We start from the raw sequence: 19,701 nt of genomic DNA on the forward strand, positions 1-19,701 counted from the left end.
GAAGGGAGGGAGGGAGGAAGGAAGGAAGGAAGGAAGGAAGGAAGAAAAACAAAAAACTGATTATTGGGAGCCATTTGGCACTTCTCTGAAGCAGAGAAAGAGAAAGAAGAGGGGGAAGTGGGGACTCTGCTGCCTGCCAGGGTCAGGCAGAGTCAAGGTAGGTCAGGGTCTGTAGGCAGATCTCCGGGTCTGCAGAGGCATGGGGCAATAAAAGGAGGTACACTTGAGGCTCAAGGCAAGAAGCTGAAGATTCTATTGACCTTGGTGGAAGGAACAGGGAGGCCCAGGATGAGAACAGAAGTCTTATGTGTCTATTTCAGCAATTGTTTGTTAGCTTGTGGCTTTTCTTCCTACGGTACTGAGGCAAAAAGGGGCTAAGAAAAATAAACTGGAGGCTGGCATGATATTGACCTGTAGGCCTCCCATCTCTGTCTGTCTCTCGCATCTTCTTTCTGCCTTTCCTATAATCATCCTCACTCCTCCCTCAGAGGCTGTTCGACTTGGGGCCAGCAGGGCTGGTACAACTGAGGACAGAAAAATTTCTAATGATTTCGGAAGCAAACAAAAGAGCAGAGATTAGACAAGCAGACACCAGCAGATCACTGAGCAGAGGAAAGCAACTTGAAGCAGTTCTCAGAAGATAAAATCTACTTTGCTTATACTAGAAGGACCCTGCTTACACTGACCATGGTCACTCTTACACACTTACCCTCTGCAGTCACACCCACCTACAGAGGAAATACAAACGCTGAGCCTGATTTAAAACTAACTATGTACTAGGGAGGGAGAGGCAGGCAGATCTCTGAGTTTGAGTTCAGCCTGGTCTACAGATCCCAGTTCCAGAACAGCCAAGGCTATACAGAGAAATCCTCTCTCAAACAAACACACACAAAAACAAACCCCCAAAGAACCCTAAGATGACTGTGGTGGGTGGTTTAAACAGAAATGGCCTCCATAGGCTCATAGATCTGAATGCTCAGTCACCTGTGAGTGGCAGTATTAGGGAGTGTGTCTTGTTGAAGGAAAATGGGAGCGGGGCGGGGTGGGGGGGTTGAGATTTCAGATATTTAGGCCTAGGCCCAGTGCTTCTTGCTCTTTCTGCTGCCTACCAATCCTGAAGTCTTCCTGCATGTTGCTATACTTTCTGTCATGACAATAATGGACTACATTTCTGAAACTGCAAGTTGGTCCCAATAAAATGCTTTCCTTTTATAAAAGTTGCTGGTCGTGGCATCTCTTCATAGTAACAGCAACCCTAAGATGACAATCAAACTGTAGTGTCTTTACTAGGTCTATGTAATTCTCACCTTGGACTTGGATGCTTTCTTCTTCTTATCGGGGCCTGAGGAATCTTTCTTTTGCACCTATACACAAATCCAAAATATAATACCTTAAAATATGATATCACTAAGGAAATACATTATTGTTCATTTCAGAAAGTTTTAACTGCTTACCAGGCTGTAAACTTCAACATTTATTTCGAAGTCATTGGAAACATCATGCCTGCAAGGGGTGGGGGGAGGATTAAATAAAATTGTAATAAAAACCTAAAGCTATGCCTTTAAAAATAATGTGCAAACAATATTACAGGACTCAAAGTAAAAGACTCCATTGAATTTTAAAGAAATACAAGAAAAACTGTCAAGAATAATAAAATGATTTTTAAAAATGGTAAAAGCACATTTTTTTCTTAAAACACAACCCAGAAATATTTGTTGTAAAAGTCAAGTCTTTGTAAAAATTTCTAGGGCTGGAGAGATGGCTCAGCAGTTAGGAGAACTGACTGCTCTTCCAGATGTCCTGAGTTCAATTCCCAGCAACCACATGTCTGTAATGGATCCGATGCCCTCTTCTGGTGTGCTTAACGACAGGACTGTGTGTTCATACACCAAGGCTAATAAGGTAAGAGCACTTGGAACCAGGCCTGCATGACTGCTTAAGCTCTCCCCAGAGCTACATTGTGGAAGAAGAGTGATGACCCTACCAGCTGTCCTCCCCTGTTCCTCATGCCTGTGGTGCTGCCTGCAGGCAATTTGAGATGTTTCTTAAATACATAATAGTAATATTTGTTTCCAACCCCGGGACAAGGGACTAAGGTGCATATCTTCTATGCCAAAGCAGACCTGGCCTCCAGGTTCTCCCAAACATCTCTCAGTCCCTACCTGGCATATCCTGCCCCAAACCCTGAGTTTTCCAGCCTAACACCTAATCAGTCTCTCTCTCCCTCCTTTCCTCCCTCCTTCTCTTCTCCCTGCACTAACACCCTTTCTCTCTCCGTCCACTACCCTCACCTTTCTCCTTGCAGACTTCCCTGGCCTCAGTCCTTGGGGCCAGTGAACTGGCCCATCTGTGAGCAGCTTCACAATAAACCTGCCTTTAATATAACCTAATCTCTCTTGAGTTGGCTCATCTTATCAGTAAAGAAACTTTCTTCCCCTGTCCCTGGGTCTGCTTTGGTATGTAAAAAATGCACCTCAGTCCCTTCACACAGGGTCTGAAATCAAATAAGTAATAATAAAGGCAGAAATATTTTTCAAATTAGATTTTGACTGTAGTTTTAACAATATGTATTTGATACTAATTATCTTTTTGTTGATACTAAAATATTGTTACGGCTGGGAGAGGTGGTGCACACCTTTGACCCCCAGCACTTGGGAGGCAAAAGCAGGCAGATCTCTTGAGTTCTAAGCTAGCCTGGTCTACAATAGTATTCTAAAACAGCCAGGGCTACACAGAGAAACACTCTCAAAAAAAACAAAAAGAAAAGAAAACATAAAATAAAATATTGTTGTGTTATTTAAAGTATCTATAAAAGTAATAGCACAAAATATTAAAGCACTATATATACTGGGTATCTATAGTCACAAAAAAATATAAATAAAAAAATAATTCAGAAAGAAGAGTTATACCGAACGACTGAAAATTGGATTATCTGTTCATATTTAAAAAACAAACAGGGGCCCAGGAGCTGGCTCAGCAGCTAAGTGGGGTCTGCACACAAGCCTAGCAACCTAAGTTCAACACCGAGACCTCCCATAAAGGCAGGAAGAGAGAGCAGTCTCCAGTTATCCTCTAACTTCTACACAGGAGCTTTTACCACAAACCCACGCACTCGTCTCATGCATGTATACCATGCACACAGTGATGATAACCATAAGTAACTTTTTTTAGGATTTAATAATTTTTACTTTATGTGTGTGGGTGACTTGCCTACAAGTATGTCTGTGTACCATAGGCAAGCGACGGCTGCAGAAGCCAGAAGAGAGCACTGGATCCTCTGTAATGAGGATATTGCGAACTGAACCTGGTCCTCTGGTAAAACAGCCCGAGCTATTAACTGTTGTGCCACTTCTCCAGTGCCTCACAAATGAATTTAATAATAATAACAATAATAATATTTGGGAGAGGTGCTCACAAGGGCTCATTTCTTCTGAGGAGACACTGGCAGATGTTTACAGGAGGGGAGATATTTGTTTTAGTGGGTTGATCACTGATAGGCAGTTCATGCATCTATAAGGAATCCTAGAGGAAACTCGCTGGCTAGCACATGGGGCCCTGGGTGTGATTTCCAACACTACCAAAAAGAAAGAAAGGGCTGAAAGTAGAAGGAGACAGCTGAGGAGAAAGAAGGGAACCAGCAGGAGTGAGATGAGACAAGAAGGGGTAGTGGGGACTTCATAGATCCAAAAGTATGCTACATACAGAGATGAGAATGTCATGAGATTATGTATGCTAATAAAATGCTGCATTAGTTATAATAAGTTAGCAAACACATGTAAATGTATTTTAAGTACTATAAAAGTCTGGGATATAGCTTGCTGATAGAATGAATGTTTAGCATAAAAAAGCCCTCAGTTCCATCTCATGCACTACAGTAGAGAAAACAAGATGATAAATGCCACTCAGATGCTGAGACTGTCTTAGCTCTATTAAAAGAAAAATGTGTCTGAACCATGAGATGCTCAATTTACTTACAGAGTGAATGTAGTGGGAAACGTCAGCGCATCACCACTGAGAGAGCTGGCAGTACTCGCTAGCGGGGTGGCCACCATCTGCTCAGCCCCAGCTTTTAACATAATCAAGTAGTAGTAGTTGGCTGCATCTGCAAGAACAAATCACAGTGGAACAACACACTTAGCAGCAGCAGCACTCTGGAAGACCAGAGGCACACTGCGACCAACTCACATAAAACCTTAAATTTCTCAGAACAAAAAGCGAAGAAAGATGCAATCTGATCCCCACAGCCCTGGATAAGCATCAAGGTCTGCTAACAACACAAAGCAGAAAGCACCTCCATTCTCACTCCTCACTCTCCGCTACAACCCACTTAGCAGTAGCTAGCATATACCTCCAAACGATGAATTATATGATTTATGGTTTCAAACTTGAGATTTAAGACCCATTGAAGATATATCTAGGGATAATATTTAATAAAAACATGAACTATTTCTTCACTTTTTATTACTACATAAATATATATCGAAGACTAAATCACCAAGTTTTCTGAATTATACTAAAATCAGGCAACAGCAAAAATCATAACCTAAATTAGCTCATTCCTACAATAATGCCCAAACTCTCTCTTCATTTGTTTGATAACAGAAACTCATTCTCTAACTGAGGCTGGCCTTAAATTTGATTTGAGAAATATACTTTTGCAATCTTCCCAAATTCTGGGATTATAAACATGAGTCACCATATCCACTGGATATTTTAAAAAAATGTTTTCTTAAAGTCCTAGAGACTGAATTGGGCGACTCATACATGTACAGCAACACTGTATCACCAACTACAGCCCTACCCCTTTTAAATTTTGTTTTGAAACACAAGGTGTCACTAAGTTGTCGTCGGGTCTGGCCTAGAGCTGACAATCTTCTAATCAGCTACCCAAGTAACTGAGATTACAGGTTACTCCACCAGTTCCCACAGAAGGCTCAAACATTTACAGGGCTTTTCTTATTTTCCCTAAAACTCAAAAGCTTCTCACTTTTTTTTTAGACTTCTTTACCTATAGAGATAAAGTTCTAATCAAATAAAAATGCAAAAAAAAAAAAATCTTAACTTTCATCCAAGGTTTCACACTTTTAATTTTGTTGAGTTTTCTAGAAATTGTCCTGTTTCCAGAGTCTGCTGCCATATTACTCTGTGCTCACTTGACTTCATATGATTTTTAGTAGAATAGACAATTTAGACCACTGCTGTGATTATCTAATCCAGCAAAGATACCCTCAATAGAAGCATTCACTGAGCAATCATCAGTCATACAACCAATAATTCAAAATTTCTAGAAGGAACATCTATAATTTGTTGAATTTTTACTAGAATAAAGTAAAATAACTTCTTTTAAGTGATCTGGCACATTTTCATAACAGAACTAATTAATGAAATCTTCTGTCAAAAGAACTCAGCTTCGGAGAATGTTATCTGTCATAATTATGTTTAGCCTTATTTTGAGACAGTAATGTCATACTTGCATGTGTTGATAAGCATATCTGTAAAATTTCCCCAATGGTCTTATACTTTAATATGAGGAAGGAAGACAGAAGATGGAAGCTTTGTACTGTAAAGCACGCTTTCCTCATGTCTTTCTCAAGCAAATCCATCTAGGTAAACTCTTCAATTTACCACGAGAACCAGACTCATACCTGGTTTTTGTGCAGTGCTGCAGACAAAATCTGCCTTCAGAGGCAAGCAGATTTCTGACAAAGTGACTGACCCTTTAGATGGGACAAATTCACTCTGGGATATGACACCGGCCTTGTTTCTCCTCTGAGGTCCTTCACTCTTCAGCTTATTCAGTTCATCAATCAGAAGTGTTCTTTTCTCAGCTGTGAATATAAAATATGCAACTAAATATTGCAAATATTAAGGCTGTAAATGTTTCTGAGAAAGAGCCAAATCAGGAAAATTCACTGAAAAGGGAACTGAACAAAAGAACAGACAAAATCAATTGCTGTCTCTCTGGTGGAACTACTGGGTAGGATCTCATTTCCTTGTCTGTTTCCAAACTGCTTATGGTGCTCCAGGTTTTCATCGGTTTTCTTATATGGCATCACCTTCCCACCTTAGCATGCTCCATTGTCACCATAGATGAAGGCACAGACAGGAACGTGCAGCACACATACTTGCAATCAGAAGAAGTCTTTCCGCTTCAGCTTCTTCCAGGGATCCTTTCCCATGTTCTTCATCAACACAGCAGTTGAGAGCCTGACTGGCCTGATAGATCACTGTCTGCTGCAAATTTATGTCATTATTGAGCTCCTAGTGAAATCACAGAAAGAAGAAAATCCATGTCTTTAATCACCATTACCACTTTATTTAATCTGACTGCATAATTTCCAACATTTTTAGAAAAGTCAGAATCAGTTTTACTGTGTGAGTTTTTAGATCACAGATTCTTAAGCTGTGGGTCACATAACTGTGAGCATCACAAAAGTATGAAACACCAGTAAAAGGTTCTGAACACAATCAAACATTGATTCAAGCCGAATGGAGGTAGTACGTGCCTTTAATCCCAGCACCAGAAAGGCAGAGGCAGGTGGATCTCTGTGGGTTCAAGGCCAGCCTGGTCTACAGAGTGAGTTTCAGGACAACCAGGGCTATACAGAGAAATCTTGTCTAGAAAAAAACTAAAAAAAAAAAAAATTACTGAAAATCAAATTATGTGATAAATCCAAGATGTTTCTAGTGTGCACTGCAACCTTTCCTGTGGCAATCCTTTTGAATCACAGTGTTTATACCAGTGAATATAATCCACAGTGTGATGACTGACTGTGGTGGCACGGAGGTGTTTGTGCTCAAACATTCACTAGAGGAACCTGGACTGTTAAGCACATGGAGTTGTTCCTCAAGGGAAAGAGAGAAAATCTTCTTATTGGCACAGAAGGCTGGAGCAAGCACTCTTTCTAGCCTGGTGACCTTTGCACTATCTGTGCGACTACAGATTTTTCACCATCAGGCCCTCCCTAGATCCTTATGGTAAAATTTGTTTTTCTCAGCCAATCCATAGAATCTATCTTTATGGATGTTACAACATAGCTATGATGAAGTCATGTCTCATTTGTCCTTGGGCAGATTTCTGTATACTTTGTTATGCATGCAGGACTGAGTTAAATTATCCCCAGAATAACTTTCAACAAACTGTGCTGTGCTTAAATATGCTTAAAATAAACTCCTGACATTTGGACAAACACCAGGCCACTGAGTTGGGTTAAGCCAAACTATCTTCTTACCTCCTTCAGCTCCTAACTCTGCTGGGATGAAGGTCAAACCTTATGTTATGAAATGAAATTTTATTATATATGCAGAACTTTGTACTCCTATAAAGCATAACAGACCTTTAATCTCAGCACTTGGGAGGCTGAAATAGGCAGGTCTTTATGAAGTTGAGGCCTGCCTGGTCTATATAACAAGCTCCAGGACAGCTAAGACAGCATCATGAGACCCTGTCTCAAAATAACCAAACACATAAATAACATAATGACCTAATATTTTCCTATTACTGTCCATTAGTAACTAATAATAACTTTAGATTATAGTTATAAAATCCATATATGGATTTTAGAATTGCTATTGTGCTGACTTGAGTGCCATATAAAACAACATTCAGTGAGGGGCTCGAGATAGGTAAGTTGGCAAAGTGTCTGCAGCACAAGCCTTGGTATCTGAGTTCAGAACCCCAGTGCCCATACAGAAAGCACCACCAAACAGAAAAAAATGTTTTCTTTAGCAAAACCCCTTGAAGACCACAGTTAAGTCTCACACATTCTATCATCCAACCAATAGTTATCCTTATGTTGGGAGGGGAGGAGGTGCTGGGGATTGAACCCAGGGCCTCCCATGCGCTAGGTAATCACTACACTACATGTTCTACTCCATGGTGAATCCAAGAGTAGCTTGGCTCCCGTGCATCAGTCCCCACTGCAGTCACTCAGGTTGAGATTAGTAGGGCTGCAAGCTCACAATCGAGTTCTAAACAGTCCAAAAATACCTTCCCATGCCAGAGCATACCTGCATTTTTTGTTTGATATTAACTTGACCAGAAAAGACATTATTCTTTTCACCCAATTTTGAAGTAACATCTTCCTTTCGAACAATCACTTGCTTTATGGAAGGGCGTTCTGTTTCCTTGAATCTTTGAGACCTATATGCATCAATGCTTTAGGGGGAAAAATGTTACTGTTAGAAATCCAGGAACAACAACAACAACAACAAAAAAAAAAATCCAGGAACAATAGTCTATAAAACATATCAACAGAAACTGAACTTCATACTTAAAACATATACACAATGTTTCCCAACATGGAAGTATCGTTTGGGGAAAGTAAAACTGATAGAAGTGACCCCAGGCTGCAGTTTCCACTCAGGGGCTGACTTCCTGCTTGGCATGCCTGAAGCCTTGGTTCAAACCCCAGGGCCACAAAAAGTTATCTCAACCTTACCCAGAGATGCTATAAACACCACCTAAGTTTAACACTCCCCCTGTCAATCTAAAACAACTCAGTGAGGGGAGCCCTTCCCCAAACAGCCATACCTATAAAGAAGGTCCCTGTCCTCAGAACTGAGGCTATCACCAGATTCGGCTCGAGGGACACGGGTTCTCTGGAATTTTCCTGGTTTAGGACTTTCGGCACTTAGGCTCGTGTCTCTCAATTCCGATTTAGGTGAAGCAATTACATTCTAGAGAAAAGAAAGACAGTGATGAGATATTAGACCTGTTCTCAACATTGCTTTTCTATACTCTGTTTTCATTTAAGAGAGGTGACCTTCACTATGTCATCTAGGCTAGCCTCGAGCGCTCCATCTTCCTGCCACAACCTCCTGACACGTGGGTCTACAGACATGTCACCTCACTGAGGATTTACATACCAGCAGTTATGGAGGGACATCATCGATCCTAAATAATACCTCATTTAATTCTGAAACATAATTCATTGTTTTCTGCTATTAGGAAATTCACATCTAACAAGTCTGCTGATTTATAATAAAAACAAAATAGATTAAGCTGCTACAAAGTAACTGGATAAAAAGCACAAATTAGCAAAGCGATGGCAAGCAGGACTACTGCCTGCTCTGGCCCACAGAAAAGGCCCAGTTCTTCACAAAGCCAGACTGAGCCGAACTTCAAAAGCTAAACTAGGGGCTGGAGAGATGACTCAGTGGTTAAGAGCAATGGCTGTTTTTCTAGAGGACCAGGGTTCAATTCCCAGCACCACGTGGTGGCTCACAACCACCATGTCCAGTCACACTGCACACACATGAAGCATAGATAAGCACTCAGGCGAAATGTCCAACATGTAAAATAAAAATGAAGGAACAGATCTTTTTTCGGTTGAACTAGCTGACCCACAGTCCTGCCTCATGCACCACATTCATCTGACTTCTACTCAAGCAGCTACTGCTTACTTGAGCATCTCAACACTTTTTGCAGAAACAATGCATCTACAACCCAGCAAGACACAGAAAATGCTTTCAAAATTTGTTGAATCCTAATGCACAGATGTTTTTCAACAGGATTAAATAAACTTATTTCTCACTGTCAAAAAATGTGTTAATTATAATAGTTCCTATATTGACTAATAAAGATGTACTTGACCCTGTTATAAAGACTTAGAAAGTTCATGAATTGAAGCTGCAATTCTTGCTACACTGACCTAACAGCAAATACAAGGATACCCTTACCCTGGGCTTCATGAGATCCTGTCTCACACAAAACAAACAAACAAACAAACAAACAAACCCACACTCGGAAAAGACAACCAAATAAAACCTTTTAAAGAAAAGTATCTCTAATTGCCTATACGTGGGATATGTTCTTCTAGCTGGGCTGCCTTGTCTGGCTTCAATGGGAGAGGAAATTACAGAAACTTGGAAGTGCCAGGGTGGAGGGAATCGGGGGTGGGGGGACACACCCTCTCAGAAGAGAAGGGAAGGGAGGAGGGGAAAGGATTGTGGGAGGAGGTGACCAGGAAGAAGGGGGCAGTGAGTAGGATGTAAAGCGAATAGCAAAAAAAAAAAAAAGTCACCTCTAATTGAGGCCATCCCCAGATAAGTTTAGGGTGATGCCATTAACAGAAGTTAGGACTCAGCAGGACTTCTACTCATTAGTAGAAGTTAGGATTCAATGTCAGTTGAATTTCTGGTCCTAAATATAATTGTGAATTAATAATTACATCAGCCCTAGAATGTAGGTATTGTTATTGACCTGGTTCATCAGCTGAGAGAACCATGTCATAGAAAAGTCACAATTATAAAATGCTACAACCAGGATTTGCGAGGGCATGCTTGCTATGTTAATGTTTACCTGAGGTCATAGGAAATCATTAGTTTTACATTCTAAACAAATTCTATCAGATTTACAAAGCCACTGGCTACACTGCCAAATGTGTAATGACCAACAGTGGAGGAGATACGTAGTCTTACTGAGTCTCCTGTCCTGTGAGCCTGAGTAAGGATAGCCTTTTCTTACCTCTAGATCCACCACACCGACAGTCTGAGCTAGTGGAGCAAGTAAAGACATTGAGGAGATGTTCAGGGCATCTTCCTGCTCCTCACTGTTTTCTGCCCCCACTTGGTCCATCTCCTCTTGGCTCCTTTCCACATCCAGTGCCCCTTCCTCCAGGACATCACTGAAGATGTCGTTAATGACTCTGGAGCTATTGATATCCTCGTCGTCCACACTCATCTCAACTTCACGTACTACTTCTGAAAAAGATTTCAGTGGGGAGATACTATGATCCAAGGTAGCAGAGGAGGCTGAGTTTTCATGCTTCCTAAAATACAGTTATCCTAAGAAAAATCACTTAACAACAAGGTAGAGAGGACAGCCTCTAACATAATAAAAAATAAAACTAAATAAAAAATCAAACTAAAGCTGAACTCTCCTCAGATTTAAAAAGTTCTAAAATATTTTCCAAGATATAAAGATTAGATAAAAAAAAAAAAAAAAAAAACACCTTAATGCTTTGGATTTTGGTTTTAAGCAGGAACACAAGATTCTAACTTTCTTCTTCTTCTTCTTTTTTTTGGTTTTTCGAGACAAGGTTTTTCTGTATAGCCTTGGCTGTCCTGGAACTCACTCTGTAGACCAGGCTGGCCTCGAACTCAGAAACCCACCTGCCTTTTGCCTCCCAAGTGCTGGGATTAAAGACATACGCCACCACTGCCCAGCAGATTCTAACTTTCAAAAAAACAATGTTTCAAGGACTAGACACATAGCTTGGTTTGTACTATACTAGGACTCAAATTTGATTCCTAGCACTCATAATGGGCAGCTCACAATGACCTGTAAATCCAGATCAAAGGGATAGGACAGTCTCTTCAGGCTTCTGCAGGCACTTACAGTCGTGTAAACACACCCACACACAGATAAACACACAATTTAAAAATAAATCTCTCCCAGTGGTGATGGATCCCAGGACTTAAAGGAGGCAGAGGAAGGCAGATCTCTGAGCTCAAGGCTAGCCTGGTCTATAGAGAGAGTCCCAGGACAAGCAAGGTTACAGAGAAACCCTGCATTGAATACAAAAAATAAGCAAATAAACAAATAAATAACCTCAAAAAACATTTTCAAAATAAGTCTCTTCTATAGTTAGGAGAAACACACAACAGTCAGTACAGGAAAACATTTAACACCACTGGGTAATTTTGACAGAGTAAACTAACAGTAACTGTTAACAGTACCACATCTTAATGGAGGCTACAGTATTTTTTAGCTTGAAAATAAAGGTTATTTTGAAATCATAGAACATTTACGACCATAACATTATTCTTATATTACTGAATTATTTCTTATAGTGTGTCTAGAGCCAAAAAGAAATAAAGACTATAAACCAACCAGTCTTCTGTTCAACCTCCGGGTCTGACGCTACTTTTAAGGATTTTTCCTCTTCTAAAAACAATGTTATTTTCAAAGGGCTGGACTTTGTCATTTTGCTTTCAGTGGAGCCTTTAAAAAATGTTTGAGAAAAAACAAATTAATGTATGCACATGTACATGCCCGTATGTGTACAGATGCCTGAAATATAAAACCATGTAGTCACAAATCTTTATTACCAAGCTGTGTCTTTATTTTAAAATATTTAAATCAAGAAATAGAGAACTACATCTGTTTTCTCTAACTTCCTGTTTTCCTCCCCACCCAAAAAGAAAAAGGACACCAATATTATGAGTGATTCTTTTATTCAGACTGTTTCATAATTAGTTTTCGCCTTTAGTAAAATTGTCAACAAAACCATAAAGTCTGGGACCAGAAGAGAACCTCCTCATGTAATAGACCAGGTATGAAAAGCCCTCAGCTGACACACTGATGAAGACATTGAAAACGGGAAGTATGCCTGCTCTCCCTACTGAAGCTAACACACGTTTTAAAGTCTTATCAAAGGAATTAAAAAACATTATAAAAGTCATCCAAATTAGAACAGAATCACAACTACTTCTGCTCACAGACAGCATCATCTAATGTTAATAATCCTAAAAATGCCACCAAAAAAAAAAAAAAAACCAAAAACAAAAAGACAGAAGAGAAAGAGAGAGAGAGAGAGAGAGAGAGAGAGAGAGAGAGAGAGAGAGAGCAGAACACGACCTGTAACAAGTAATAAATTAGTAAATTCATCCAAGTTAAAGCAGACAACATCAACAAAGCTCAACCCTGACATCCTACACTTCATGAGGCTGTAGCAGGATTGGAGTGAATTCAAAGATACCCTGGGCTACACAGTAACTTCTAGGCAGCACAGGCTATAGAGTATAACAGTCTGAAAGATACCAAAACCACACACACACACACACACACACACACACACACATCTACACAGAGAGTAAACATCTGAGAAGAAATTCTCAAAGCCAATTCTATGATAATAACACCAACAAAGGGGAGCGAGGACACCGCTCAGCTGGCAGAGTGCCTGACTAGCACTCATGAAGCCAGAGCGCTCCAAATCAGCACTGCATGCAGCCCGAGTGGTGTGGCATACCTGCAATCCCAGCACTTGGAAGTGGAGGGAGAAGAATCAGAAGCTCAAGGGGATCATTGACTACAACTTTGGCTAGATGAAAAGGCATCAAAAAGGAGAAAATACTTGGGAATAAACTCCATCAAAGAGCCAAACAAATTTTATCTTAAAAGCAACAAAATTCTGCTTAAGAGACTTGCTGCTTGTATTCTAATGCTAATTGTCCCTCTAAAACTGTCTGCATAAGAGAGTCTGCACATAGCTTCTGGGAACCTGCCCCCAGTTAACTCTGATTGGTAAATAAAGATGCCAGGAACTACTACCAGGGGAAGAGAGGCAGAGCGGGGGTTTAGAGTTCCTGGGCTCAGGACTCCAAGGAAGCACGAGGACAGAGATGCCATTCCTGAGGTGTGTGTGGCAGGAAGAGCTGCCATGTAAGGGGCCTGAGAGACACAGCTCAGAGGGCTGCTTGACAGAGTCAAGAGCAGCCAAGATGGAACTTAGAAATCAGTAAGTACTAACTCAGCATTATTGGTGGGAGGCAGAGTCTAGCAGAATGGAGGTTAACCAGTTAGTTGCCCTGCTATTGTACTGCTTAGGGCATATTAAAATATAGAGGCTGTGTGTGCGTCTTTCATTCGGGAACATAAGACCCCATGCTGGAATTTATTGGTAAATATTAATACTACAAAGGGAAATAAAGACACAAACAGAAGAAAAGATTTAGTAAAAGGCCAGCATGCCACATAGATCTGGACACTCAATGCAACCTCTATCAAAATCTCTTTCCAGGAACAGAAAAGCACCTACAAATTTATAAAGAATTTAAGGCCTCCTGATTATTCAAGACCTTTCTGAAAAAGCACAAAGTTAAAGGATTCATATTTCCTGTTAAAAAACTTATTTACACAGTTGGGCTCAGCTCAGGGGTACTTTCTCTGCCATACACAAAGCATTGAAGATAGACTCTCATATATTTAAAAAATAGCAAAAAGGGTTAAATACTAATGTAAGATTTAACTGTAAATCAAATTTTTAAACAAAGGACAGGGAAAAGGCTTCATGTTGAATTTTTCTGTAATTTCCTATATTTAAAACAAACAGAAGAAGTAACAAAAGAAAATAGAACCACGAAACTAGAAGTTTGCCGGGCAGTGGTGGCACACGCCTTTAATCCCAGCGCTAGGGAGGCAGAGACAGGCGGATTTCTGAGTTCGAGGCCAGCCTGGTCTACAGAGTGAGTTCCAGGACAGCCAGGACTACACAGAGAAACCCTGTCTCGAAAAACAAAACAAAACAAAACAAAAAACTAGAAGTTTAACTTTTTTTTTTTTAAAGCAAAGAATACACTCAACAGTGAGGACAGAAAAGCAATCTATGAAACAAGTTAAGACATTTGTAAATCATGTGCTTGATGAATAGGTTACCGTCTAGAACATAGCAATAACTCAACCCATTAAGAATTAAGTAATTTTCTCAAAGATAAAATACAAATGACCACAAAGAATATGAAAAATGTTCACTATCACTATTGAGAAATATAAATAACACAATGAGATTTTTCTTACACAAATTAAGATGGCTACTACCCAAAACTAAAAGATCAACAAAAACCACTCAAAACTGAAGACAATGCTGGTAAGAAGCAGAAAATCTTAGAGTTTTGTGCATTGTTGGTGAAAACATAAAATACTGAAAGTGCTACCACAGTATGATGCAATGATTCGATTTCCGATTTCCAGGCACTTCTCCAGAGACTGTAAGAGGGAAACCCACAACTGCAGCAGCTGCAGGAAGTGTACCCACAGAGAATGAGTAACCGGTGTGCCAAGCACACACCATGTCTGTGCCAAGCACACACAGTGGTGCTCCTCCACCCAGAGCCTCACTTTCCATAGTTTCAGTTATCTTTTGTCAACCAAAGCCAGGAAATCCACAAATCCACACTACGCTGTACAATTCTATTCCTGTGAAAACACCACAGGGTATGCAGGAAGAAGCTTGAGTTCTTTAGGGAATTCAGGTGAAGTCATACGTTAAGCTTCACCCACAGGATCTTGGACTGCATCCCTGAAGGTAAAGAGGGATGACTGCATGTTTCTATTCATGACGTAGTTAAAGAAGACATTCACAGCAACAAAGTGAAACAGGTTGATACAGGAAAGAAGTTTTGCTTAATAAGTACAGTTTCAATTTTTGTAAGATAACAAATTTCTAAAAAATCAATGATAAATGAATATATGTAACACTACTGAAATATGGGCCTAAAAGCAATTAAATTGGTAAGATTGTTTGGGGTGAGGGGTCTTTTTTTGAGACAGTGTCTCACTATGAAGCTGAGGCTTAGTTTTAAAAAAATCAGCAATCCTTTCTTCCCCCAGAGTTCTGGGATTTCAGACATGTGTAACCATGCTTAGCTAAAGCTAGTCAAGTTCATGTGATTCTTTTTTTATCTCACATTAAAATAAAATTTGCCAGTTGCAGTGGTGTACACTTTAATCTCAACACTCAGGAAGCAAAGGCAGAAGAATCTCTATGAGTTCAAGGCCAGGTCGATGTAAGAGTTTCAAGACCTCAAGGTTACATGGTGAGACTGTGTCCTCGGGAGATTCGGGGGGGATTGGGGCAGAGAAAGGAAGGGAAAAAATTCAAAATGTTGATAATCCCATCCCAGACTCAAGAGGCAGAAGCAGGTAGGTCTATGTAAATTTGAGCCCAGCACTGTCTATCGAGTTGAGTTCCAGGACAGCCAGGGTTACACAGAGAAACCCAGTCTTGAAAAACAAACTTCTAGGCTGGTCTGGGTTACACAGTAAGATTCTATCTCCTAAAAGAAAGGAGAGCGAGCGGGGAAGGGAAATGAGAGCTGGATAAAGAGGAAGGAAGAGATGGGGGGAGAAGAGAAGAGAGGGGTGGAGAGGAGCAGAAGGGGAGGGGAATGGAGAGAAGTGGAGGGAAGTAGAGGGGAGGGGTAGAGGGGAGGGAAGGGGAGCAGAGCTCTGCTGCCTCTGCCATGATAGAGTGTATTTTTCAAGAGTTGTAAGTGAGAACAAAGCCCTTCTCTTTTTGGGAAGAGGACAACGCATAGCCAAGAGGGAGTTCTTACTGGGGAAGAACTAAGCGGTAGACATGAAGAGCTGGTGAGGAGGCAGACAGCACTAGCTAGGCACAACACAGCAGCATTCACTCTCTGAGCCATCTCTGAGCATCTGCTGTAGGACACAGCTATGTCTGTGTGGCACCGGAGCACTGACCTGCAGGCTCTGTACTAGAAATCTTCACTGCTGTTTCATTGTCAGCCACCTTTTCTGTTACAGAAATTGGTGGGGTGCTTGAGACAATTTGATGTTTCTTGAGGGGAGTGCTCTGACAGTGAACTTCCTGTAAAAAGCAAACGGAGAGGCAAATTCTATTTCTCAGAATTACAAATCTTAACTATATGTTATTAAATAAGACTATCAATAAATTAATATTCTATATGTTTTTGAGAATGAAAGAAATAATGTATACTAACTAAAAACACTCAGGCCATCTTTTTTTGTTTTGTTTTGTTTTTTCGAGACAGGGTTTCTCTGTGTAGTCCTGGCTGTCCTGGAACTCACTCTGTAGACCAGGCTGGCCTCGAACTCAGAAATCCACCTGCCTCTGCCTCCCAAGCGCTGGGATTAAAGGCGTGTGCCACCACTGCCTGGCACTCAGGCCATTTTTAATAATTTCCAGTGTATAAGACTCCAAGTATATAAAATCTTTAAAAGACTAGAAAATGAGAAAGAATGAAAATTCATTTCAGAGTTCAGTTTTATATAAACCAAAGTAAAAGCCACACAAAAACAATTTCTCCTGTCATTTTTAATCAGCCCTTGCCTATACAATCTAGAGACAGCTCTGACATGAAGATTTTATTTAATGATCATTTACTCAAAGGATAAAATTCAAAGAAAACACGAAGGATAAAAACAAATCCAATAGTCAGGAAGAAAGTAAGAGGAGAATCATGCATTGCCGTGTTTAAAGCTTCATGACTGACAGGCCTAGTTACTGCCCAGCCCACCACTAATGTGCAATGTACTCACTACGCTGTTCTCACCCTGCATGGGGAGACAGTCTGTGGTGGCCAGGCACGATGGCACACATCTATATTCCCAACACTCTGAAGGCAGGTGTCAAAAAAAGTATTGCAAGTTTGAAGCCTGCCTGGCTATACAGGGAGTTCTGGAGCAGGCTGTGCTGCCAGCAAAACCCTGTCTCAAAAACCAAGAACACATTTTACAATTACAGAAATACCAGAAAGCATCAGGGTAAGAATAACAGCAGCGAATGCACACAGGCTTAGGATGTGGCCTGTCACTTACTAAGTGTGTCATTGCCTCAGCCAACCCGCCCAGTCCCCCAGATTAGAACACATTATTTCTGTTTGTCAATGAGAACTCAGGCACAGAAGAGCTAAGGCGCTGTACACATGGTTAGTAACTGGCAGCCAGGACACAAACCTCCATCTAGCTCCAGATGAGAATGTCTCCCAAACGAGAGGCTTCAGATGCTACATGACTCTGTGTATATAACTATATGCATAACTATAACTCTGTAATATTCTCTCTCTCTCTCTCTCTCTCTCTCTCTCTCTCTCTCTCTCTCTCTCTCTCTCTCTGTGTGTGTGTGTGTGTGTGACTCTATAAAATACAGAGTAAACCCTTAAATGTTGTAGACATAATACTTTTAAAGTGAGCGAGACATTTGGGGAAAGGAAATTAAGACAAGACAAAAGAAAAATGTGCTTCTGTTGAGAGAAGAGACTCCATGCTGTGATAGCCTGCATGTTAACTTGCTTACTCAAACATTTGCTAAGTGATAACTTTGAGAATAGAAAACAGCTACCCACTTTCTCAAAGCTTTGGAGAAAAAGAAAAAAAAACACACAACAAAATCAGTGCACTCTGCTTCCTTCGGCTGTGGTCACTACCGAGAGTAAGAACTGCATATAAAAGGCAGGGCTGTAGGAGCATAAGGGTCTGCTTAGAAGCCCGAGCTTCATGTTTACCAGACAGGAAAGAAAAAAAAAACCATTACTTACTGTTATTAGAAAGATTTAGTGATATATATATATATATATTTGTTTCTTTTTTTTGTTTTTTTTTTTGTTTTTTTGTTTTTTCGAGACAGAGTTTCTCTGTGTAGCCCTGGTTGTCCTGTCCTGGAACTCACTCTGTAGACCAGGCTGGCCTCGAACTCAGAAATCCACCTGCCTCTGCTTCCCAAGTGCTGGGATTAAAGGCCTGTGCCACCACTGCCTGGCAGATTTAGTGATATTTTAAAAGTGACCACCAGAGCCCCAGCACATTGCAAACGACCAATATGTAGGTACTCTTCTAATGACGTACTACCCCCATATTCTTCTCCCCACTAGTCTGACTGAAACAATGTTGTTGCATGGTAAACAAACACCCTTCACTTTCAGCCCTAATACAAACCCAGCTCCTACAGAAACCACAAAGCTCTGAAACAGGTTCCCATGTGAGCCCCACAGCATGCGCACAGCACCCTCTTCAGTGTCTTACTAGTCTGCCTTTAAAACTCTTACTCCAAGACCCAGCCACTAGAATTTAGTGCACTCCAGGACCAAAGGTTCCACGGAAACTTCTTAGTATCAGTAACTCACAAGTTTCTTCTCTTAACTCCCCAGGGACTTCTCTAGTTCAAAACCTGCATCCCCAAGGTGACACCAAGCAATACCTTGGCCTGCCAGCTGATGAACATGTCACCTCCAAAATCCTTCACCATCACTCCAACTTAGCCTCTCCAGAAACAGTGTGTGCTTCTCCATACACCCCATCCTAAGCATGCCTCCGACTTCTCCCTGCCTCCACACCCCTTGCTCAAGGATCCCACCAGTGGTCGTTCTTGCCTCTTGGTCATTAGATGCTTTTCTTCCTTGTTTCTATTTTCTTACCCCTCCACCCAAGGTGGACTTCATAACTCTTCACTGCAACCACTTCCCAATGACTTCAGTTTGTTTATTTCACTCAAACATTTAGACCTCTTATCTGAGAAAACCCTACCCAGAACCAACCAAAATTCTTCAGATCTACCCCTAGACTCCGGCTGGACCTGTGCAATTTGGTTATAATATAAATGCATGGTTTCATGGCCTGTGGTGATTTGAATGAAAACACCCCCACAGGCTTGTGTATTTGACACGGCTCCCAGCTGCATGTACTATTTGGGGGTTTTGGAACCGTTAGGATATGGAGCCTTGCTGAGGAAGTATGTCACTGGGAACAGCCTCACCTACTTGCTGCTGTGCTTCCTGTTTGTGAATGAAGTGTGACTGGAGCTCCTGCCTCCATCTACTTTGACTACTGCCATGACTTCCACCACAACCAACCTTGTCCAGTGGAACTGTCTCAAAGCAACCCTTTCTTCTTAAGCTGCTTTTCGTCATGGTAAAGCAATTAGCGCAGAACCTGACTGAATCTCTCTCTGTTCTACCATCTGGATCCCTTGTTTCCAGGTTAGCCCTCTCTTCTTCCAAGTATTTCACCTGCCATGTTCCACGCAGAAGTGAGTACCTCCCATTCCCAGCAGTGGTCAGCAGTGGTCCCAGATGTTGACAGTGTTCTGCCTCCAGAGCTACCAGGACCTGCAGTTTCCAACTTGCTTTCTTTCTCACAGAGGATTCTCCTCCTTATCAATCAATTACAGCTTTTCCTTTATCTTAGCATCTTACTTCCTAACTCCTTTCCATCAA

General features: G+C 41.0%; 1 protein-coding gene across 1 annotated transcript in view; it reads right to left on the reverse strand.

Annotated features, from left to right (window-relative positions):
* The window catches only part of Anln (anillin actin binding protein), a 57,115-nt gene that overhangs the window by 16,056 nt on the left and 21,358 nt on the right, over positions 1–19,701 (reverse strand). The window contains exons 8-17 of the mRNA XM_028763840.1: positions 16,211–16,337; positions 11,837–11,947; positions 10,469–10,704; positions 8,534–8,679; positions 8,011–8,158; positions 6,126–6,261; positions 5,646–5,828; positions 3,976–4,102; positions 1,455–1,503; positions 1,308–1,364 (exon numbers count right to left, since the gene is read on the reverse strand). Coding sequence (XP_028619673.1) covers positions 1,308–1,364; positions 1,455–1,503; positions 3,976–4,102; positions 5,646–5,828; positions 6,126–6,261; positions 8,011–8,158; positions 8,534–8,679; positions 10,469–10,704; positions 11,837–11,947; positions 16,211–16,337 — 1,320 coding nt within the window. The remainder of the gene's footprint in view (positions 1–1,307; positions 1,365–1,454; positions 1,504–3,975; positions 4,103–5,645; positions 5,829–6,125; positions 6,262–8,010; positions 8,159–8,533; positions 8,680–10,468; positions 10,705–11,836; positions 11,948–16,210; positions 16,338–19,701) is intronic.

Source organism: Grammomys surdaster, unplaced genomic scaffold (genome assembly GCF_004785775.1).
Source record: "Grammomys surdaster isolate TR1022 unplaced genomic scaffold, NIH_TR_1.0 140, whole genome shotgun sequence".
Lineage (NCBI taxonomy): Eukaryota > Metazoa > Chordata > Mammalia > Rodentia > Muridae > Grammomys > Grammomys surdaster.